The 24,623-nt window shown below is 42.5% G+C and overlaps 2 protein-coding genes and 1 long non-coding RNA gene across 6 annotated transcripts in view; 1 reads left to right on the top strand and 2 right to left on the bottom strand.

The window, feature by feature from the left end:
* pcbp4 (poly(rC) binding protein 4) overlaps window positions 1–1,936 on the bottom strand; it is an 83,905-nt gene extending 81,969 nt beyond the window's left edge. The window contains exon 1 of one of the 4 annotated variants that reach the window (XM_081606766.1): window positions 1,694–1,936. The gene's annotated coding sequence lies outside the window, so the exon portion shown is untranslated. The remainder of the gene's footprint in view (window positions 1–1,693) is intronic. The other 3 variants (XM_081606770.1, XM_081606769.1, XM_081606767.1) reach the window with 3 other exon arrangements.
* Window positions 1,937–10,295: 8,359 nt separating this feature from the next.
* On the top strand, window positions 10,296–12,114 carry LOC145551604 (uncharacterized). The gene is made up of 2 exons (XR_014087473.1): window positions 10,296–11,521; window positions 11,616–12,114. It is a non-coding gene; the product is annotated as an uncharacterized LOC145551604 (long non-coding RNA).
* Window positions 12,115–18,055: 5,941 nt separating this feature from the next.
* On the bottom strand, window positions 18,056–19,808 carry LOC145551559 (uncharacterized). Its single transcript, XM_081606701.1, has 2 exons — window positions 18,444–19,808; window positions 18,056–18,359 (listed from the first exon to the last, which is right to left on the bottom strand). The coding sequence occupies exons 1-2, from the start codon at window positions 19,328–19,330 to the stop codon at window positions 18,077–18,079; spliced, it is 1,170 nt and encodes a 389-aa protein (XP_081462827.1). The 5' UTR covers window positions 19,331–19,808; the 3' UTR covers window positions 18,056–18,076.
* Between the last annotated feature and the right edge of the window lie 4,815 nt (window positions 19,809–24,623).

Genomic DNA, 24,623 nt, shown 5'->3' with positions numbered 1-24,623 from the left:
TCCATTTTAGGTAATAGTTCTTTTATTTAACTTAAATATGACAAACATTATATTGGCTGATTACTTACAGTGGATGCAACTGAAGTGCAAAATATTAATTTGCTTTTTTTCCTTGCCTTTGTAAAGACTCAGTAGTTTATGTTTACAGGCTGTCGATAAAAGTCTCCAATAACACAAATGATGTTTTAAATGTCCAGATCTCCTCCTGCCACTGGGACCAGTACCGACCGGGACCAGTACCGACCGGGACCGGTACCGACCGGGACCAGTACCGACCGGGACCAGTACCGACCGGGACCAGTACAGACCGAGACCAGTACCGACCGAGACCAGTACGGACCGGGACCAGTACGGACTGGGACCAGTACTGACCGAGACCAGTACCGACCGAGACCAGTACCGACCGGGACCAGTACCGATCGGGACCAGTACCGACTGGGACCAGTACCGATCGGGACCAGTACCGACCGGGACCAGTACCGACCGGGACCAGTACCGATCGGGACCAGTACCGACTGGGACCAGTCGGAACTGGGACCAGTAGGAACTGCCGACAAACAGCTGGAACCAGTGAACCCCAGAGACTTTCTGCCTGTTTTAACAGTTAAAACGTCAAACACACACAAAGTGGAAACAATCGCAGCTCATCCAATCAGCACCAAGGAAAATCAGAGCTCCTCCTGGATTGGCTGCTTTGGAAGTGTTAGCCAATGGAGAGTCAAATATTCCAGCTTTAGAGCTGCATTTTCTTTAAAACCTTTTTGTAAAATAGATTCATTTTCCACAAATAATTTGGAGTCATGTTCTAGAGAAAGAGGTACACTCTAATATTTATGATATTAGAAACATTGATTATCAGCTATTTTAATATTAGCCATTTTATTTTTTTCTAGAAATATTTTTATATCTCAAATTTGTATTATTGAGAAGCAAAGTTTTGTGCAGGACACCCTGAATATTATATCCTACCAAATATTGGCTGTTGTGATTTTTCACACCAAGATTCAGCATCAGAAAACGAATCCAAACATTAAGGAAATTGTTCCTGTTTTTATTCAGATAAAATGACAACAGAGCAGATTGTGCAGAAACTTTTATGCAACAAACATTCAGATTCAGACTTTGCTGTGGATTTGAAGGTGAAACATTTTGTTTTGGGTCAAATATTCGTCACCAGCAGATCTATGACGTAGATTATGAAGAGAGGATAAGAAAATATCCTCAGCTGCTTTTCTACCCACACAGAGGAAAAGTCCATCTAAATTTCATTCGCTGCTCCTGGAGGCAACAAGCTGAGATAAAAGGAGATTAATCCTAATTATTGCTGAGAATATCGGTTGTTTCCTGACCCCCTGCAGACCCCCGCAGGGAGACATTCTCTAACAGAGCTGAGGATGAAGAGGATGAAGAGGATGATAGCCCTCAGGTGAGCAACCCTCCACTGCAGGGGGGGGGTGAACATCTGGGGGCCACATGCCACCCAGGGGGGGTTTGGGGGGTGACTGGGGCTTAATGTGCGCCCCTGGTTCCAGCCCCCCACCCCGGCTGCTCAGCAGGACCTCAGAAGTTTAACTCCTCAGAACCAGCAGACCCAGCAGAACTCCGTCCCCCAGGGCGCACATGGCCCAGCGGCCAGGGGCGCACACAGACAGGACGCGGACACGCCGGAGGAACCGGGAGCAGCAGCGCTTACCGTGCAGAGAAGCCGCGATGCTGCGGGAATCATAGATCCGCTCCGAGAGCCCGCATGTCCGCCGGAGAGCAGAGGAAGAGGAGGAGGAAGAGGCTGCTGCTGCTGAGGAATAATCCGACTGTCAGTGACAATAACCCGGAGAGGAGGAGGAAGAGGAGGAGGAGGGACGGGGGAAGAGGAAGGGAGGGGGGGGGGGGCGAAACCCCAGCCAATTAGAAACAAGGACTGATTGTTGCAGGAAATCAGACCGTCAGTGTTTCAGCTGGATGAGTCTGAGCTTCAGGGAGGAGAAAACCCTCAGAAATATCAGAAATAATATTAAAATAATTAAAACATAACTCAAACTGCCCCCCCCCTCCCCCCCGCCCCCCCCAGGTCTCCTCCTCTCTGTTAAACATGCAGAGCTGAGATTACAGGCTTCCACATTCAGAGGAGCAGCTGGCGCCATCTAGCGGCAGACAGCATGAAACACAACAACAATCAATAACTGCAGAACTTCAGCTGAGTTTTAATATTTAATCCTCCAGAGCTTCTCTACGCCCCAAACACAAACCTCTGAGGGTTTAATTAGGATGAATTCAGCTGATCTACCGGAAATGATGCAAAATTTAAAGGAGGAAGAATAATATTATTAAAATTAAAATAATAACCAAAGATCAGAAAATTCATGCCAGACCTTTTGTATTTGTAGTAATTTGTGTTTAGTTTTCCTTCCACTTCTCTGTTCCTCTCTACTTCCTGTTGGTCCTTCACATTAAAACAGGACATTTATTTTTAAGTTTTAATATACAGAAAAACATAAAACCTTTGCAAAAAGCATGAAGAATGCATTTTTTTTCAATGTGGCTTTGATATTTCTAAAGATCTAAAAATATTATTGGTGAAAATATAATTCAGCTTTTCCATGAAAAAACTAAAACATTTTAAAACCTATTTTAAAATCATTCATCGATCGTTAGAATTTTAGCTTCCTGAGGCTCCAGCGCTGCAGATTACATCAAATCTTTACCGTCTGTCATGCTGAGCAAGCATGAGGCGACTGTGGAGAGAAACATTCTCACAGTAAGAAACCAGAACCAGGCTCAGCTTTAGCGAAGGATGATGCAATAGCTGGAGAGTAGTAGGAAAAAGTAGCAGAGTGAGAAGCGGCCATCTTGTTCTCCAGTGGCAGCATAACTGCAGAAGAAATGACGTGTAATGACCCAGAAAAGAGCTGAAGGCACCAGGAAGCTCAGGCTCTCTGTGATCTGATCCGGGTATGTTTATTTATTCTGAGCCGTCAGTGAAGGCATCACCAGAACACTAAGGTCCGGCATGCGAACCGCGACCGACATGAGCAAACATGAGGAGACTGGAATCAGAGCAGAATGTCGACCCTGCGAAGCTCAGTGTGTGTGTGTGTGTGTGTGTGTGTGTGGCGGTGGACAGGTGCTCCTTCCTAATTTAACTCGGCTGATAAAGGAGATGAATGTGACACGTCTCATGGTTCTGCCTGTTAGTTTACATGATTATTCCAAGAATATCCATCAGCATGTCGCTCTTTACAAAAAATCATTTCAGTCCAGTCATCATACGCTCCAGCTGATCCCAGTTAGAGCAGGAAGTTCAGTTTATTATTAAAAGAAAGATAAAGTTTCTAGGAAACCCAGCAGAGCAGCGTTCAGTCCTCCTGACCAGCAGGGGGCGACAGCAGGAAACTGCTTGCATTGTGTCTTTGCCATTCCTCTTATGGAGCACGCATGTGGCGACTGTGGAAAGGAAAAGTTCCCTTTAGCAGTAAGAAACCTCCATTAGAACCAGAACCAGAACTGTGGTCAGAACAAACAGTAATCTGCCATGAACGACTGGAGGATTAAAGAAAATCTGATCAAACTCATCAGAAGGTTTTTGTTTTTTTCTGATGTTCTGATTTTCCTTTTACAGAAATAATTCAGTCATGAATGTTAAAAAGCATCTGATGGTTAGAAAATGCAGTGATTTTATGTGTCTATAAAATCAGAAGTCTGTTGTACAAGTTTACTGTCATCTTGACCCAGAAGGAAAAAACCACGAGGTCCAGATCAGAAAGGCGGCGACTGACAGACTGAGGTAATCTGATCAACACGAATCCAGAGGTCTGCATGTTGAGCTGCAGCCAAAAAAACCTTCTAGCGTTTTTCCAGAACAATCTACTCTGACTGGGGCATGAAAGCCTTTAGGGACAGACGGGTCAGACAGACGGGTCAGGCTAGACAGACGGGTCAGGCTAGACAGACGGGTCAGGCCAGATGAATTCATTTTTATTATCTGAATATTCTGCGGCTGAATGTGAAGAATAAAAGGAGCAGTATTTTGTAAAATCAATGTTTTTTTAGCTTTACATCATGTTGTATTATTATCCATCCATCTCTTGGTGGGGTCAGGAGGGTTGCTGGTTCCTCTCCAGCCAACGTTCCGGGTGAGAGGCGGGGTCACCTGGACGGGTCGCCAGTCTGTCGCAGGGCAGCACAGAGACACACAACCATGCACACACACACACACACTCACACCTAGGGAGGATTTGGAGAAGCCAGTTTACCTGACAGTCATGTTGTTGGACTGTGGGAGGAAACCGGAGTACCTGGAGAAAACCCACCATGCACAGTGAGAACATGGAGACTCCATGCAGAAAGACCGGGAATCGAACCCAGAACCTTCTTGCTGCAAGGCAACAGCTCTACCAACTGTGCAGCCCTCTTAATATTATTCCCTCATTAAAAACACCTGAAGTGTTGCCTTGACTTTCATACATTTTTGAGAAATTCTTTAATCTCCTTGGCAACCATTCAGCTGCAAGACGCCTGGGTGAATGAAGCCCCGCCTTCGAGGCGCAGCTCCTCCCCTGAGCTCCAGTTTCTAAGTTTCCAAGCTTCTGCCGGTCAGAGCAGCAGCTCCGCCCCCACTCAGCTCCTTCAGACTAGCCAGCAGCAATTAGCAAACAGCTGCTGAGCTCATTATAGCAGCTGCTGCTCAGAGCGATGCTGGAAAAACCGTTAAAGGGTCAACAGAGGAGCCATGTTGGGATGACTTCCTGGAGGCGGAGCTTCAGAAAGAGCAGGAGCTTCTTAAAGTGACAGAGGCCCAATTTCAAGACATTGAATCAGGAAGTCAAATTTCTTTTAAGTTGTATTTGATATATAAAGCATTTTTGTAACAACTGAAGGTAACAGAGTTACTTGGTTGTGCTATAAAACGGCTCTATGTGCCTGGAAATCACATAATACTTCACCTTTAAGCAGGGGTCCCCAAACTTTTTCCTGAGGGCCACATGACGTTTTCATTCTCTGCTGGGGGTCGGAGTCAGTTTGTAACAGAAAAAGTGTGACGATTGCAGGAGTTCGTAAATGTAAAAATGTATTGTTTCTCAGAAAGCACAATCAAATAACATTCTCTGGGTTCTTCACAGAAAAAATCCAGGAAGGATCATAGTTCGTATTTTCCTAACTATGAGCCACACCGGACTATAAGCCACAACCCCAAAGTTTTTTAGTTTTTTTTTAAACCAGTAAACATACACATACAGTGGGGCAAACAAGTATTTAGTTAGCCACCAATTGTGCAAGTTCTCCCACTTAAAAAGATGATACAGGCCTGTAATTTTCATCATAGATGTACCTCAACTATGAGAGACAAAAGGAGAAAACAAAATCCAGAAAATCACATTTTCTGATTTTTAAAGAATTTATTGGCAATATATGGTGGAAAATAAGTATTTGGTCAATAACAAAAGTTCATCTCAATACTTTGTTATATACCCTTTGTTGGCAATGACGGAGATCAAACGTTTTCTGTAAGTCTTCACAAGGTTCTCTCACACTGTTGCTGGTATTTTGGCCCATTCCTCCATGCAGATCTTCTCTAGAGCTGTGATGTTCTGGGGCTGTTGCCGGACAACACGGACTTTCAACTCCCTCCACAGATTTTCTATGGGGTTGACATCTGGAGACTGGCTCGGCCACTCCAGGACCTTGAAATGCTTCTTACGAAGCCACTCCTTCGTTACCCGGGTGGTGTGTTTGGGATCATCGTCCTGCTGAAAGACCCAGCAACGTTTCACTTTCAATGCCCTTGTTGATGGAAGGAGGTTTTCACTCAAAATGTGACGATACATGGCCCCATTCATTCTTTCCTTTACACGGATCAGTCGTCCTGGTCCCTTGGCAGAAAAACAGCCCTAAAGCATGATGTTTCCACCCCCATGCTTCACAGTAGGCATGGTGTTCTTTGGATGCAACTCAGCATTCATTCTCCTCCAAACACGACGAGTAGAGTTTTGACCAAAAAGTTCTACTTTGGTTTCATCTGACCATATGATATTCTCCCAGTCATCTTCTGGATCATCCAAATGCTCTCTAGCAAACTTGAGACGGGCCTTGACATGTACTGTCTTAAGCAGGGGGACACGTCTGGCACTGCAGGTTTGAGTCCCTGGCGGCGTAGTGTGTTACTGATGGTAGCCTTTGTTACTTTGGTCCCAGCTCTCTGCAGGTCATTCACTAGGTTCCCCCGTGTGGTTCTGGATTTTTGCTCACTGTTCTTGTGATCATTTTGACCCCACGGGGTGAGATCTTGCGTGGAGCCCCAGATCGAGGGAGATTATCAGTGGTCTTGTTCCATTTTCTAATAATTGATCCCACAGTTGATTTCTTTACACCAAGCTGTTTACCTATTGCAGATTCAGTATTCCCAGCTAGGTGCAGGTTTATAATTTTGTTTCGGGTGTCCTTTGACAGCTCTCTAGTTTTGGCCATGGTGGAGTTTAGAGTGTGACTGTTTGAGGTTGTGGCCAGGTGTGTTTTATACTGATAACGAGTTCAAATAGGTGCCATTAATACAGGTAACAAGTGGAGGACAGAGGAGCCTCTTACAGAAGAAGTTACACGGCTGTGAGAGCCTGAAATCTTGCTTGTTTGTAGCTGACCAAATACTTATTTTCCACCATATTTTGCCAATAAATTCTTTAAAAATCAGAAAATGTGATTTTCTGGATTTTTTTTCTCCTTTTGTCTCATAGTTGAGGTACATCTATGATGAAAATTACAGGCCTCTCTCATCTTTTTAAGTGGGAGAACTTGCACAATTGGTGGCTGACTAAATACTTTTTTGCCCCACTGTATAAGCAGCAGATATCTCCAGGTTTTCCACAGCGATGCAGCAGCTGCATAGGGGAGTGGACATCCAAAATCTGAGTCATAACAGGTCAATTGAATATCACATTTATTACGGTTGAAAAAGAAAAAGTTGCCAAGTTTAGATTTAACTGAACTGATTACGGTCGTTTCCGAACGGTAACTGTAACAGTAAAAGAGCTGATCCTTCCTGTTGCTACTAGCAGATGCTAAATGAAAATGGGCGCTTTCTTCTTTAGATTTCAACAGCAGCTTGCATCCATTATTGTTGCACTACTGCCATCTACTGGATCCTAATATCTATACCTCAACTTCTCATAATGATCCCAGTATTATTTAAAAAGCTGTTAAAAAGCATTTCCCCTCGATGCTACTTAAATGATCAACAACATTCTCAAATTTCAATTCCCTATTAAAACCTAATTCCGTTTTAATGGAAGCTTTTTTATTTTCAATGATTCACTTTGTAATGGTCTCTCTATGGCGTTTGTACCAAAACTAATCAGCCAAACTCCTTTCACACGAGTCTGGATTAATTAGTTCTTCCTTTATTTCCATGTAGAATGGAGTGAAACTGTCAAAACACAAACAACTCAGGATGAGCTCAGAGCAGCTTACAGAAGTGTTTTACATTCAGATACTCAGTACAACTGATACAACGGCTACGTCTGAATGCTATGAGCTGCAACGCTACATAACGACCTGAGAAATCTTAGCAGCCTGCTAGCTAGCAATGACGTAGCACATAATCAAATCACCCGCAGGTATTTCCAAAACTAATTCAATAAACAAGTTACTTCTTTTATCATATGTTAACATAAAGGCTCGTTTTGCAGTATAAGCTGCTACTTACAGGCATTGCTTCGAAGAACTCGACCTGAAATGCGGCGTTCAAAACAGACACGTGTTCATCTGCTCTACCGCTGGCAAACAACCGTACATAACATAAAAGTCCAGCAGTTCCCCAAAAGTCCAACAGATGGCAGCAATGCGTCATGCAAAACAAAACACCCACAGTTTACAGGACACACTTCCTGCTCAAGAGCCCCCTGGTGGTTGAAGAAAAATCCACATATAAACCGAAAAATACAATATATGAAAAAAAAAAATCTGAATGCTCTCTGGTATTGTTCAGGGGGCCGGATCCGGCCCGCGGGCCGTAGTTTGGGGACCCCTGATCTTCATCACCACCACCATCATCATCATCATCACCACCATCTTCATCTTCATCTTCATCACCACCACCACCATTATTGTTAGTATTGTTAAATTAATTTGGACAGAACAGTAAATTTCGGGTAAAGATCTTACAGTGTCAGCTACTTTAATAGCAGGAATCAAATAAATCTCCTTTTTTTTACTGAGTGCATAAACAACTGAAGCAGGCTCGATTCTATAAAAAAAGAAATAAAATCACACAGACTTCTTACAATATGATCAACCTAGTGTAACATCTCGAAATACTCACAGTAAACTTTGCTTACAACTCAAAATGTCGGAAGGCAACGGGCCATTCACCCTGACTGGCCCTGTACACAACAGATCATTGTTTAACTAGAACCAGACATCATTCAACAGAAACTCACAACATGCCAAGACCTACCAAGCCCCGCAGTTCCTCACGGAGCCCGAACCAGCTCCACAGATTGTCTCAGAAATCTTCTGTTGAGGACGGCAGAAAACCGTTAGGCCCGTTAGCACCGTAGCTAGCAGGACAGAGCTGCTTCTACCGGTCTAACGGTTTTCACCCCGTTCTCTAACGAGCCGGCGCACACAGCTCCCCCTGGTGGCCACTGCGAAACGACGCCTCGCCACTCGGCTACACGGATGGAGCCTTCGGTACCGAGGAGAGCGGCGTTCTGGAGGAGCGCTGCAGGTGTAACATCGGTCCGTTTCAGAGAAGCGAAACCACGCAACAAAATAAAAAATTAAAATAAATCCCGGTAAAAGCGCAAACCGGACCGCGCAGGGTCCAACCCTCACAGAGTTCAGTTGATCTGTTTGGACCAGACAGACCCAACTGACTGATGAATTAGCGCAGATTTGTCTCCAGATGGGAACCAGGAGGAAGTGCGTTCAGACCCCAGCGGGTGAAGTGATGCTAATTTAAGTGAAGACGCTTAATTTAATTTCGGAGGTTCAGATACCGTCAATTTCCGAACACTCCTGTAAATAAATGCTTCGTCTCGTGACCAACGAATACAAAAAAGTGGTAATTCATGCTAACGAGGCACACTATCCTCTATAAAATATTTAAGTCATATTTCATATTCAATATTTAAAATGTTAAATGTTTTCTTCAATAGCTTCCAAACCGTGTCCCCCATTAACTCAAAATCTGTGTGAAATCGTTCTACTGTACACTGCAAAAACTGAAATCTCAGTAAGATTAAATATCTTAAATTAAGGAGATTTTTCTTGTTTTCTTTCTGACAAGATAATTTTTCTCAACAAGAGGGATTTATGTTAGAATATTTTTCTTATTTTAAGTGTTTTTGCACTTAATTATCTCAGTAAGATATAAAAGCTTAATATTAAGAAAATATTACTTATTATGAGTAAATATGTGCTAGAATCTAGAATATCAATATTTACCAATCAAACTTCAAGTCTAGAACTTATTTTATATAAGTAAAAATTTCTTATTTCAAGCAAAGAAAGCGAAATCACATACTTAATGAAATGTCTTCAAATAATTAAAACAGACTATGTCCAAATGGAATCCTTTGTGTTTTTGTCAATGAAAAATAAAAAACTCATGAACTTATACTCTTGTATAAGTTGGCAGAGTGTACTGGAAATTATAATTTAATATTTAAACGGTTGACATTTAACACAACAATTTCAGAGACTATATCAGTTTATATATCAAGATAATTCTTGGCATGTTTCCGTCTGCTGTGGACCTTAATCTGATCTTCTTGATGCAAGATGTGGGACGTCTTACTGACATGTCATGACATTTCTATTGATGTGTGATTTGAAATGGCAGGTTTTCCACACAATGAGATTAGAATCAACAATATTGATTAGCTCAATGTCATGATAAATATTTTAACTTTTGGTTTATATTTCAAATTCTTACTTTATAAGTTACTAATATTAGTTTGAACAACATTTTATTCATCATGTTTGTAACCCCTTTTATGACATCATACAATCCAAATGGGAAAGCGCCCAAAATGTCAGTGAGATAGTATTAATGATCGATACAACAGATTTTCTTTCCGATCCAATACCCAGTAAAATTTAAGGTGGTATTGGCAATACAGATCCCATACTTTGTGCAAAGACAGTTCATTTGTTTCTTAAATAAAAAATAAATGTAATCCACATCTTGGCTTCATAAAAATAACACAATTTACTCTGATGCGCTCATTTTAAACTCAGAAGTACATTGAGACAACAATCTCGTTTACTATAAGCTATTTTAATTCAGCAGAAATATACAAAACATGTGAAAATGGATTTGCAAACTAAAAAAAGAAAATTAGTAAAGTAATAACCCTACTAAACACATCCATGTTTAATTATTAAAACTACTATAAAAAGACAGCTGAAATAGCTCCATGTCACTTTTTTTATAATCTGTCAACATGTTCATTTCTGAGTGAGTGAGCGTCAGCAGCACGCTGCGCATGGGCATTACGTCCTTACACATTACATACTTACCAGGCGGAAGAAAAAGTAGTTCCCATTAACAACGTTTCATTTAGGCAAGATCTCAATAATTTAGTTACTTTCTAACGTGCTCTTGTTAATCTACATTATCTCAAATTACTAAAGTGTTGAAAGAATTGATCCTTGGATCTGACAATAGATTTTAAAGAATTAAGTTCTGGTATCGGAAGAATCGATATTTCAGTATCAATCCGCACATCACTAACGGCAACGCCAGAGATCATTTAACTGCCCTGATTAACGGTTGATTCAGTTGTAACAGCCTAACTAAGCTTTTATCTACTGTACTTTTATAAGATTTTCTTTTGGCAAATTCTCTAATCTCGGTTGGACATGAATGAAGATGGAGGACTTTTTTACGTGTATAGACCCTACAGCTGCTGTACTCGGAGCTAAGTTTAAAGTTGTCTGTCTTTCTAAGATAAGCTAACTGAAGCTAGTTAGCATGTCGTGATATGCCAATTTTCATCCGCGGTTAAAGAGCCGCTCTTGTGAATATGAGCTTTGAACAGTCATTAACCACAATAGATGTGGCTTAAAAATAATATCGATACGAGTTCTTGGTAGCTTCCGTTTTTTAACATAGCTAAGGTGGCTTCTCATTTAGCTTCTGATTCGGGAAATGGTTAAAGGGCAATTCCGCCTAGTATTTCACTAACTGAGGGTGTTTGATGTGCTGTAATTTAAAAACTTAAATGCAATGAGTCTAAAAGCCAAGGTTAGATATTCCACACTGTTACCAGGATATTTTAAACACTATTTTTGATTGGTGAATTTAAGTAGTCCTAGTTTGATTTAATTAAAATGACTTTCTTGCCATCTTGAATTCATGTAATATTGTAATTGAGCACATGAACTAAAATAAGACTTGTTTTATTTTTCAAGTAAACCAAACTGTTGCCATGGTGAAGCCTATGCCAGACACATCTCCAATCACGTATTGCACCATCTACAAGAAACTTTGGGAATTGCAAGTGACGACGTCCTTCACATTCTTTAGGTAAGAAATGTATGATACTGATTCATCATTACACTGATTAGTCCCTGAAACGTGGTTTGTTTTGTGATTGTTTTTCTGTCTGTGCTCCAATTAGCAGATGACCCAACAACTTAAAACAAGACCACTTTCCAGCTCTGCTGTGATCGTGAAACCAACTTTCTACTGGCCATTGGAACCATGCCTGCCCTGATCTTCTGAAAGGAGGACATCACAGCTACTACACTTTTCAGCATCCGTGTGTGGGGCCACTCCTCTCTGTGCTGCTGACAGACGTCTTGAGAACAGCGTCCGTAACTGAGGCAAGACTTCCACATATAAAAGGCTATGGCTTATTGGAAGAAGTTCATTGTGGAGGAAGCTCCTATTGTTAACATCTAATCCCAAGATTTTTTTTTGCTTTGGACAATTTGGTTGCTTGACTCTTAGGGCATCTTATGAGTGCGGCAGATGTGTCAGATCGTCATTGTTCTGTCATTTTACAGGATTGTTTCAGAATCAGATGCCCATCCAGACTTTATTCTGACCAGTAGTCATGTTTTATTGTGTTTATGTGAAACTTAAACGTAATAAAGATGTCAAGTAATTGAACTTCATTTCAGCAAGCCAATAACATCTCTTGTTCCAGTATTCACAGGATCAATTTTTGGATTTTTGTCTTAGCATAAGAACCTTGAGTAAAGCTATGACAAAATATATATTTTAATCCTATGCAACAATAAAAATAAACTCGTTTTAGGTATATCACTGCAAAAAGTCCCCTTTCAAAAACAAGAAAAAAAAGTACAAAAATAGGGTATAATTTTCTTAAAATAAGAAAAATTATCTGCCAACAGAACAAGAAATTTTATCTTGTCAAGATTTTCCAAATATCTTAAAATTAGTGTATTAGTACTTAAAACAAGCCAATTTTACTAATACAAATAGAATATATGAGATTTATTTTCTTAATACATAGAACATTTTTCTTAAAATAAGGAAATTTTACGCTGATTTCAAGAAATTCAGTGTCAAGTAACATTTTCTTTACTTGAGATAATTTTTCTTAAAATAAGATAATATATCTCACATGTATAAGTAAAATTGGCTTGTTTTAAGTAAAAATACACTAATTTTAACATATTTGTAGGTTTATCTTGGTTAGATATTTTTTCTTGTTTTAGAAAATCTTGACAAGATAAATTTTCTTGTTCTGTTGGCATTTAATTTTTCTTATTTTAAGAAAATTATACCTTTTGTACTTTTTTTTCTTGTTTTTGAAAAGGGACTTTTTGCAGTGTAAATGAGGCACGCATCTTTATTACATTTGAACACTTATATATATATATATATATATATATATATATATTTAGCCATTTCTTTAGTATTTTTCTTCAATAGCTTCTAGGTCATGTGACCTATTAACTCAAAAACTGTGTGAAATCGTTCTACTTCTTCATCATCACCACAATCACCATCATCTTCACCACCATCATCATCACCACCATCATCACCATCATCTTCATCATCATCTTCATCAGTCTTCTCCTGACTGGCTGCTTTACAAAATGTTTAAACTCAGTTTTTTAGCTGAATGATCAGGAATTAATGCTCCGGTCAAAAATGAACCAAGATTTTTTAATTTTATAATAAACGCTTTGCTATGATTGGCTGTGAATAATAATAATTATTAATAAATGCAGTAATTTATTTTATTATTATTACTGAGCAAATAACCAGAGTTGGTAGTTAAACTACATGAAGTTAATGACTAAATTAATCTAAAACATTTTATCCAACCATCTCAATAATCTAGAAACACAAAACTAAAACTGCAAAAGAGAAAATGATGATGAAACTAAAAACAGTAAAAATATGAAAACAGGCCCAAAAAAAAGACGTAATGATGATGAATCTGGACTTCATCAGTTTGAACTGATTCAGATTCACTGACAACAAAATCTGTTTATTCTTCACATGAGAAATGAGCCACAAATAAAACATAAAATCCACTGAATGGTGTGAACATTTATCTCTGCAGACCCAGAAGCATTTTGAAAGTGAAGCCAGTTAAAGAATTAGTTTATAAAATGGACAAACGTGACGTTTCAAACAGCATTTACTGTAATAATAATAATAATAATTCATCCATCTACACAATAACGTGAACTTTGGGTAAAGTTGGAGTTTGACAGAGCAGATGATGAAGATGCTGGTGATGAAGAGGCTCTCCAGACTGGATCCAACCTGATTCCTGACAAACAGCAGATCTACTCTAAAGGTTTGCCGACAGCAGCAGCTGAAGGCTTTATGATTATTTATCGTCGTTACTTTGACAGAGCCGTTACTCCTGCAGAAACATCCGGTTGGATTCTCTCAGTGTTTGAAGCATCAGCAGAGCCACTGATTAAAACAAAATGTCTTCAGCAGCGCTAATGTCTCCGTTTCCATTGTGGAAAGTGACGCCTCGCCGTTCCGCTGCACGTTCAGCGAACAGGTAAACATCCTGTTAATGAGCCGCCGGATTCATGAACGCTGCAGAACCAGAACACCCGGCACACAGCCCACATTTATACTTTTAATGAAACGCAGCCGCTCTGCACACCAACAGCTGCTGAACTGAATCACTTCGTTCAAGCAGAACCCGTCTGACAGCATGAAGCAGGCTGACAAAGCAAACCTCCTGCTTCTGGGAAAACAGAATCATCCACCTTGCTACGTCGTGGTTCGTTTCCCAGATCTCTGCCTGGCATTCACAAATTGTTACAGGTCAGCAGGTTACAAGTTGTTCTGTACAGAACAGAGAAAATGATAAAACAAGTGCTGAACTTCCTGCTTCATCTGATTAACATCAACATGTTTCATTCTGCCCATTTCACCTCGAGTCCCCAGTTAGTATTAAAATATGCTGGTCACAAACCAAAGTTTCAACAAAATAGTTTTCTTTTCACAGTCCAAATGCTCTGTGGACAATATGCTGAAAGTTCAGATGGCAGAATCTACAAATCTCACTCAGTTTAACTGGCTTGCAACTGTTATTATAATAGACATGGTTGTTCAACTGATGGCCTTTAGTCCAGCGGTTCTTAACCTTGTTTCAGGTACCGAACCCATCAGATTCATATTCACTGAACCCTTCTGTAGTGATAAATAAAATCATCTTTTTTTCCAAATTCACCACATAGGACATAGCATACATAACTAGAGTCCAGTTGGGTCACCCCTAGATCACCAAGTCTTCTTAAAAGGTAGAGTCTCTGAGATCAGTTCTACAAAATGTTTTCAGCAAAGTTGAGCTGACGTCCAGGAACGACCCAAGGTATTTAAAATCTGCCAGTTTCAACAGGTTGGCCATCGGGAGAAACTGGAACCACTTCAAGGTCCATAGAGCTGGACATAGAAGGCAGCCCACCTCGTTAACATAACGATGCAGCAGAGATGCAGCGAGCAAATAAAACGGCACATAATACAGCAATAAATACAGCAAAGGGAAAAACAGCGAGCAGAAAGGGGAGAAGTAAAAAAATCAAAGTATATATTTATGCTTTTATTTCTTATCAAAATATATATTCTTTTATTTATACATTTCTACTTTTATTTTTGTATTTATTCATATATTTCTACTTTTATTTTTATATTGATTCTTTATATTCATATATGTTGGATATATATTTATTATTTGCTTTAATTTCTAATCAAAATATATTATTTAATTTATATATAGATTATTTTATTATATAGGATATATTTCTACTTTTATTTTTGTATTTATTCTTTTATTGATATATGTTGGATATATATTTATCTGCTTTTAATTCTTATCAAAATATATTATTTAATTTATATATGTATTCTTTCATTTATTATTACGATGTCAGTTCTGGTCCTCCATACTGTGCGGGACGTGGGTGGGTGAGCAGGTGTGAGTAGAGGCAGTGGAAGCAGACTGAAGGGATAGAGAAAGTGGCAAAAGAAAGGGGGGAAGATTACACAAGGGAAAACAACCAAAATACAAACACAAAGGACTAAGGAGACTAAAGGGATCTAATTTAACTGTGACAAAGGAAAATAACTAGACACAAGAAGTAAATATAACTAGAATCACCAATGAAGAACAGAAGTGGAAAACAAGGCAGAATTAAATGGAAACAACTAAGGAACACAAAGAATCTGAGGACGATGCTGGTGAACAGCAGCCTTGGTGGACATTGGCAGCAGAGTGGGAACCATGGGGACGCTGGGGATGTGTCCCATCCTGACTGACCTCTTGAGCCTTGTCGCAGGTCCTGTCGACCTCCCAGTCGACCTCCTGAGCCTGGCTGGGAGGTCGATGGGGCCTGCGACACAAGTAGTGGAGCAAGTACCTGCCTGTGGCAGAGCAGGAACCGTGAGGCCGATGGGACCCACGACGAGGCTCCGGAGGCTGACGGGTCACAAAACAAAACCCTGGAGGTCAGCCGGGAGACCAACGGGACTCGCCAAGGAGCCCTGGAGGTCGGCCAGGAGACCGACAGGAAACACATCGAAACCCTGGAGGTCAGTCAGGAGACCGGCAGGACACACAACGAAGCCCTGGAGGTCGGCCAGGAGACCGACAAGACACACAACGAAGCCCTGGAGGTCGGCCAGGAGACCGACAGGACACACAACGAAGTCCTGGAGGTCAGTCGGGAGCACGACAAGACACACAACGAAGCCCTGGAGGTCGGCCAGGAGACCGACAGGACACACAACGAAGCCCTGGAAGTCAGTCGGGAGACCGACAGGAAACACAACGAAACCCTGGAGGTCAGCCGGGAGCCCGACAAGACACACAACGAAGCCCTGGAGGTCAGCCGGGAGACCAACGGGACTCGCCAAGGAGCCCTGGAGGTCGGCCAGGAGACCGACAGGAAACACAACGAAACCCTGGAGGTCAGCCGGGAGACCAACGGGACTCGCCAAGGAGCCCTGGAGGTCGGCCAGGAGACCGACAGGACACACAACGAAGCCCTGTGGGTCGGCCGGGAGACCGACAAGACACAAAACGAAGCCCTGGAGGTCGGCCGGGAGACCGACAAGACACAAAACGAAGCCCTGGAGGTCGGCCGGGAGACCGACAGAAAACACAACGAAACCCTGCAGGTCAGCCGGAAGACCGACAAGACACACAACGAAGCCCTGGAGGTCGGCCGGGAGCCCGACAAGACACACAACGAAGCCCTGGAGGACGCCTGGGAGACCGACAGGTCACACAATGAAGCCCTGGAGGTCAGCCGGGAGACCGACAGGACACACAACGAAGCCCTGGAGGTCAGCGGGGAGACCAGCAGGACTTGCTATGAAACCCTGGAGGTCAGTCCGGAAACCAGCAGGACTTGCTATGAAACCCTGGAGGTCAGCCCGCAGACCGGCAGGACTTGCTATGAAACCCTGGAGGTCAGCCCGCAGACCGGCAGGACTTGCTATGAAACCCTGGAGGTCAGCCCGGAGACCGGCAGGACTTGCTATGAAACCCTGGAGGTCAGCCCGCAGACCGGCAGGACTTGCTATGAAACCCTGGAGGTCAGCCCGGAGACCAGCAGGACTTGCTATGAAACCCTGGAGGTCAGCCCGGAGACCGGCAGGACTTGCTATGAAACCCTGGAGGTCAGCCCGGAGACCGGCAGGACTTGCTATGAAACCCTGGAGGTCAGCCCGGAGACCGGCAGGACTTGCTATGAAACCCTGGAGGTCAGCCCGGAGACCAGCAGGACTTGCTATGAAGCCCTGGAGGTCAGCCGGGAGACCGACGGGAAACAGAACGAAGCCCTGGAGGTCAGCCGGGAGACCGACGGGACACACAACGAAGCCCTGGAGGTCAGCCGGGAGACCGACGGGACACACAACGAAGCCCTGGAGGTCAGCCCGGAGACCGGCAGGACTTGCTATGAAACCCTGGAGGTCAGCCCGGAGACCAGCAGGACTTGCTATGAAGCCCTGGAGGTCAGCCGGGAGACCGACGGGAAACAGAACGAAGCCCTGGAGGTCAGCCGGGAGACCGACGGGACACACAACGAAGCCCTGGAGGTCAGCCGGGAGACCGACGGGACACACAACGAAGCCCTGGAGGTCAGCCGGGAGACCGACGGGACACACAACGAAGCCCTGGAGGTCAGCCGGGAGACCGACGGGACACACAACGAAGCCCTGGAGGTCAGCCGGGAGACCGACGGGACACACAACGAAGCCCTGGAGGTCAGCCGGGAGACCGACAGGAAACACAACGAAGCCCTGGAGGTCAGCCGGGAGACCGACGGGACACACAACGAAGCCCTGGAGGTCAGCCGGGAGACCGACGGGACACACAACAAAGCCCTGGAGGTCAGCCGGGAGACCGACGGGACACACAACGAAGCCCTGGAGGTCAGCCGGGAGACCGACGGGACACACAACGAAGCCCTGGAGGTCAGCCGGGAGACCGACAGGAAACACAACTAAGTTCCAATAGCACCACAGTCCTGCGATCCTCAAGCTCTCCTGACATTGCAGTCCTGTTGTCCTCAAGTTTTTCTTTCATTGACAATCAAGAAGCTTGGAGCCCTCATGACACTTCTGTAGTTAGAAGTACCAGGATTCAATCCAGTGCCTGAGATTGAATGATTGATATATTTTCAGAAGTGCACTGGTGAAGCCTCTGACCACACGTCTTACTATAGATGGCTGCTCCTGTGGCTGGTCTGAAACCGACTGGCTGTCTTTGTCGGTATCCTCTTCTGACGTGTCGGTGTCCTCTTCTGACGTGTCCTCTTCTGATGGGTCCTCTTCTGACGTGTCCTCTTCTGACGTGTCGGTGTCCTCTTCTGATGGGTCCTCTTCTGACGGGTCGGTGTCCTCTTCTGACCTGTCGGTGTCCTCTTCTGACCTGTCGGTGTCCTCTTCTGATGGGTCGGTGTCCTCTTTTGACGTGTCGGTGTCCTCTTTTGACGTGTCGGTGTCCTCTTCTGATAGCTGCTGGTTCTGCTGCTCCTCTTCGTCCCTCAGCATTTGGTGCAGTTGTTCCACCCTTTGGTTCAGCTCTTCCACTGTTTGGTGCAGCTGTTCCACCCTTTGGTTCTGCTGTTCTTCCGTTTGGTTCAACTGATCCACTTCAAGCCGCAGGTCGTGGTTTTGCTGCTCAAAGTTCCTGCTTGTCTGCAGCAGGACTTGGGAAGTTATATTCAGGGCGACGTTTTGCTCCTGCAGGGTGTTACAATTCTCTTCCATATTGATGTACATCTGCTCCAAGGCGGTGTGGTTCCTGTCCAGGGTGATGTTTCTCCGTTGCAGTCTGTTTCTATTCTGCTCCAACGTGATGCATCTCAGCTCTACATCGATGTTTCTCAGCTCCAAGGCTGTGGTTCTCTGGTCCAGGGTGCTGTTTTCTTGCTCCAATTCAGTGCTTTTCTGATCCAATGTGGCTTTATCCTGTTCCAAGCTGATGGTTTTCTCCACTAGCCTGCTGTTTTTGTGCTCCAGGGCGGTGCTTTGCAGCTTCAGGGCAGCGTTCTCCTGCTCCAGGGCCTGGTTTCTTTGTTCGAGGATGGTGTTGTCCTCCTTTAACGTTCTGATTACGTCAAACAGTTTTTTCAATTCTTCTTCTTTCTCCAGAAGAAGCCTGTCTTTTGCCAGAAGCAGCTCATCTTTTTCAAGTGCAGCTTGTTCTGTGTTCGCAAGCTGAGTTTTAAGCTCCTCATTTGCGTTGACCAGAGTCTGTCTTTCAATAGACATCTGGCTGACTGATTTCAAGATGTCTTGGAACTTCTGTGTCTTTCTAGCAGAAGTCTGTTGTGTCTCATTCTGGTAACCAGAAGACGACGGCGGACTTTGACTCATTGTTGATCTTTTTATGTAGAAAAATCCAAAAAAACTGCTCAATGTTTCCCTTGAGGACTTCTGCGATGGTTGTGACCGTGCAGCTTTGTGATGTCTCTTTTGCTCCACAAGAGTGACATCAATTCTCTTTGTGACATCAATTTGTGTGATGTCACAAATAATTGATGTCACTGCCTCAGCAGAACAACTAGAAAACTGCTGAAGTTTGAATAAAAACAAACTTTATGGCTGAATACATTCCATCCATCCATTTTCTGCCGCTTATCCGGGGTCGGGTCGCGGGGGCAGCAGCTTCAGAAGGGAGGCCCAGACTTCCCTCCCCAGCCACTTCTTCCAGCTCCTCCAGGAATCCCAAGGCGTTCCCAGGCCAGCTGAGAGACATCGTCCCTCCAGCGTGTCCTGGGTCTCCCCTCCTCCCGGTGGGACGTGAACACCTCACCAGGGAGGCGTCCAGGAGGCATCCTGACCAGATGCCCGAGCCTCATATATATATATATATATATATATATATATATATATATATATATATATAATACATTCCTTAGAAATAAAAGAATAATAATAATTTAAAAAACACTGTGGCATGAAAACTATGGATAAAATAGGAAAGTATTCCAAATATTTAAAACAGAAACACTAATAAATAAGTATTGATACAGACTAAAATAAGATGCTTATTTCACGATATTGTAATATTGTTCAGCCGTCCCATAATTGGAGTATTTCTGTGTTTAAAATTCATTTTAATTAATTACTTATAAATAATTCCTTAATATTGATTAAAACTAGTTCCACTGGTGGAATATTTCATTTATAATATAAAATGTTATGTGAAATAATCTGATGATATAAGAAATTAAACAAATGGATCAGTCAGTCTTTAAACAGAAAAATAAAACAGATTTAAAGCTCTGACATCTCTATATTTCCTCCTTCCGTATGTGAGCATTTATGAGGGCTAGCTTGGTAAATCTGGCTAATCGTTGCTAATATTCCCCATCAAAATGAGAAAATTGACACTTGGCGTGTTCCATAATTTAAAAAAACTATTGAGCTTGACGACATATCAGGAAAATATCCGGTTATTTTCCGTTTTTCTATCATAGCGTTAAGCTGACAGCTCCCTCAATCAGCTTGCATCAGCCTGTAAGGAGCCCGGTGTTCGGATCTACTTCTTCCCCGTTCAAACACGCTGTGACGATCATCACGAGTCCGCGCAGTCAAGAAATTTAGTCTAATTCCTATAAATGTTATCAGGAGAGTACAAAAGATCAGTGCTATTTCGTCCATAACAAAAAATATGCACGTACAAGCAAAAATTACCGTTTTTAAATGTGATATTTTCATTGATTATTAGCAAACATGTCTGGGGAAAAATTTCCACACATAAAGCAAAAATACTGGTTTGGTTGTTATGAGAAAATATTTGACCATCAACTGCAACATAACATGACACGTGGTTTTAAAACATTTATCTTCCAATATAGAGATAAATGTTTGAAGCGGATGTAGCCTGGTAAAATGAACCCAGACACAAAGTTATAAATGGGGTTTTTTATTTCCCCAATACTCTAATAGAAGAAGAGTATTGTTAAATTAATTTGGACAGAACAGTAAATTTTGGGTAAAGATCTTACAGTGTCAGCTACTTTAATAGCAGGAATCAAATAAATCTCCTTTTTTTTACTGAGTGCATAAACAACTGAAGCAGGCTCGATTCTATAAAAAAAGAAATAAAATCACACAGACTTCTTACAATATGATCAACCTAGTGTAACATCTCAAAATACTCACAGTAAACTTTGCTTACAACTCAAAATGTCGGAAGGCAACGGGCCATTCACCCTGACTGGCCCTGTACACAACAGATCATTGTTTAACTAGAACCAGACATCATTCAACAGAAACTCACAACATGCCAAGACCTACCAAGCCCCGCAGTTCCTCACGGAGCCCGAACGAGCTCCACAGATTGTCTCAGAAATCTTCTGTTGAGGACGGCAGAAAACCGTTAGGCCCGTTAGCACCGTAGCTAGCAGGACAGAGCTGCTTCTACCGGTCTAACGGTTTTCACCCCGTTCTCTAACGAGCCGGCGCACACAGCTCCCCCTGGTGGCCACTGCGAAACGACGCCTCGCCACTCGGCTACACGGATGGAGCCTTCGGTACCGAGGAGAGCGGCGTTCTGGAGGAGCGCTGCAGATGTAACATCGGTCCGTTTCAGAGAAGCGAAACCACGCAACAAAATAAAAAATAAAAATAAATCCCGGTAAAAGCGCAAACCGGACCGCGCAGGGTCCAACCCTCAGAGTTCAGTTGATCTGTTTGGACCAGACAGACCCAACTGACTGATGAATTAGCGCAGATTTGTCTCCAGATGGGAACCAGGAGGAAGTGCGTTCAGACCCCAGCGGGTGAAGTGATGCTAATTTAAGTGAAGTCGCTTAATTTAATTTATTAAAAGTTATTGGGGCCTCAATCAGCGGTTTTTGTCACTACGGAGAAAAATGTAGATGCATTTATCTGCTTAATTTGTGATGGGGTCTGGATTCACGGTGAATATTAGCTAAACCGCATAAAATAAGACTAAATAGCCGATGTTAATGTGATTGTAATTTCACAGATAAAAATAGTACATGGCCGATTTTTATTTTTATTTTTCAAGATAACGGATAACAAAAGAAGTCTAGCGCCACCTGCCGCCCTGACACCAACTCACACATCACATTCACAGTCTTACTTGTAAATCGATGTTTCTTCTCGGACATTTTGATGTTAGCTTGTCGATGTCTCAGTTTTATTCGCTGGGAAAATCAATAAGCAGCTTGAGGCGACTCTGCTGCTCTCTAGTGGCGAGAAGCTGTAATGTTGGCTGGTAACAATCGGAATGCATTGTGGGTGATGTAGTTTGTAGTCAATTCGCGCTCTAAACCTATAGAGCTTTGGAGCTGACGTCACAGCGTGTGACGTTTACGTCGCTCGGCGCCATGTTTGCAGCCCACAGACTAACTAGTCAGAACACCACCGGTGTTTTCAATGTATTACCGACCGCAGCGATGTTGTTTTGCAAATTGGTTACTGGATGTTCGCCTCCGCGGAGTAAGGGACGTTCAGCTCAAGGTTGATCCGATTTATGAACGCCAATTTCGGCCAGCTGTTCTCTACCGATGCCTCCTGAAGCGCTCGGAGGTTCAGATACCGTCAATTTCCGAACACTCCTGTAAATAAATGCCTCGTCTCGTGACCAACCAATACAAAAAAGTGGTAATTCATGCTATTAAACGAGGAACACTATCCTCTATAAAATATTTAAGTCATATTTCATATTCAATATTTAAAATATTAAATGTTTTCTTCAATAGCTTCCAAACCGTGTCCCCCATTAACTCAAAATCTGTGTGAAATCGTTCTACTAGGATCAAAGAAGCATTAAAACATTTTATAGGAGAGTGAACATTCAATTATTATGTCAGTAATGGTTTGTAAACTTATGAGAGGTATTGATAACTTTCCCCAAAGTTAGTAAAGCAAAACCACGAGGAGTCTATGAATTTACAGCTTTATAAACATTTAATATTCAACAGCAAAATGTCTGAAAAGAACGTAGGAAAACGAGGTCAGGTTGACAGACTAAAGGCCTCTGATTGGGTAAAAACATTAGAAATAAATATTAACGTCAACATGTACATTTTTATCCATGATAAACAGCAGCCTGGATGAATCAAACACAGTTTTTATCCACATGATGATTAAAAACTAAACCTTCCTTGTTTTCTTGACCTCCTGACCTTTAGACATGAAGGTTTTCAGCTCCTTCTCAAACATCAGCTGGTGTTTCTCAGCCAATCAGGAAGCAGAGCTGGACTGGATCAAACATTTTATATTTTTATCAGATATGAAACTCCAACCAACAGGCTGGATGTCATTTAATCTGAGCGACACACACTACGCTCTAAAGTGGATGTTAGATGTTGTTTACTAATGTTCTCCCAGAGGTTCTTACTGGTTTTATGAGTATTGTTTAAATTGATTTTGCTGTTTCTGTAAAACCCGTTGGATGATAGAGATGAAGATGTTAGAAGTTGGTTCGTTTTGATCAGAAGCTGAGTAATAAATCCACTGAAGGGCTTCATGACAGCCACCAGATGGCGCTCTCTCACCTCTTATAAAAGATCCAGTTTGAGTTTTTCTTCAAGTCTGTTTTCAACTCTTTGGTCTTTCCGTGTCATCTTTGATCTCTTCCTGTTTCTGGATGAGATTTCAGAGTTCATCCGGGTTAGATGATCATTTTGTTTTCTCTGGTTTTTCCCTGTTCTCTGTGTTAAATGAAGCCATTTGTTTGGCCCAGTCCGACAGTCGCTGCAGAGCCTGGATTCATGAAACAGTTTAAATGTAATTTAATATTTTAAAACCAGAACGCTGAACGTGCTCATCAAACCCAACCTGGATGAGAAGACTGGGTGGTTCTGGTGAGGAACCATCCAGTCAGTGAGACCTGGACCAAAACCTTCTCCAAACCTCAAACAGGTTCCCAGTGATTTGGACTGTCTAAGCCAGGGGTGCTCATTACGTCGATTGCGATCGACCGGCCGATTGCGGAAAGGTTTTGAGTCGATCTCGGCAGCAGGTGACAAGCTGAACGCCACCAGGACGCTGAGTCCAGCACTTCCTCCTCTGCAGGCTTATCAAAAATATTCACTAAGATCCTAAACGTTTGTAGCTTCATTAAAAAAGAATAATTATAAAAAGTCAACGAAACATGTTAAAATTAATAATCTCAGTAATTATTGTTCCAACAAGGTGTTGTGCAATTCTGTGCGTTTCGGTTCCATCAACAATAAAAAAAGCGACTCACAGACCGACTGACGAGCAGAGCAGGAGTTTAAATTAGCTGCTCAACCACCGCTGTGTTCATGAGAGGCTTATTAATAATGGAGAAATAAATATCAAGCCTGGAAACCTGATATGTAACGGACTGAATGTTGTGTTTTTAATGTAATCTCTGCTCAGCTTGCGGGGCGCATGCGGTTGCCACGGCAACGGGTGTGCTTAAACGACAAAGAGACCGAGAGTAAAAAGGTAGGAGATGTTTTCAGTTGATCGTCTGTTCGGGTTGTTTTACCTTTGTTTACCTTTGCTGTGGCTCATCACACCTGCTGTAGTTTCTGAACGTTCAATAAACGACACACTTGGACTGATTACCTCGTTCGTTTGTGACTATACATCACAACAAATATCAAATAGGACAAATATATTTCATTAAGTTTTAACAAATTCTACCGCGATAATTATG

The sequence above is a fragment of the Poecilia reticulata genome, chromosome 5 (genome assembly GCF_904066995.2).
Source record: "Poecilia reticulata chromosome 5, P_reticulata-male-v2, whole genome shotgun sequence".
Taxonomy (NCBI): Eukaryota; Metazoa; Chordata; class Actinopteri; order Cyprinodontiformes; family Poeciliidae; genus Poecilia; species Poecilia reticulata.
The sequence above is the reverse complement of the archived record's forward strand: the minus strand, read 5'-3'. Positions and strand labels throughout refer to the sequence as shown.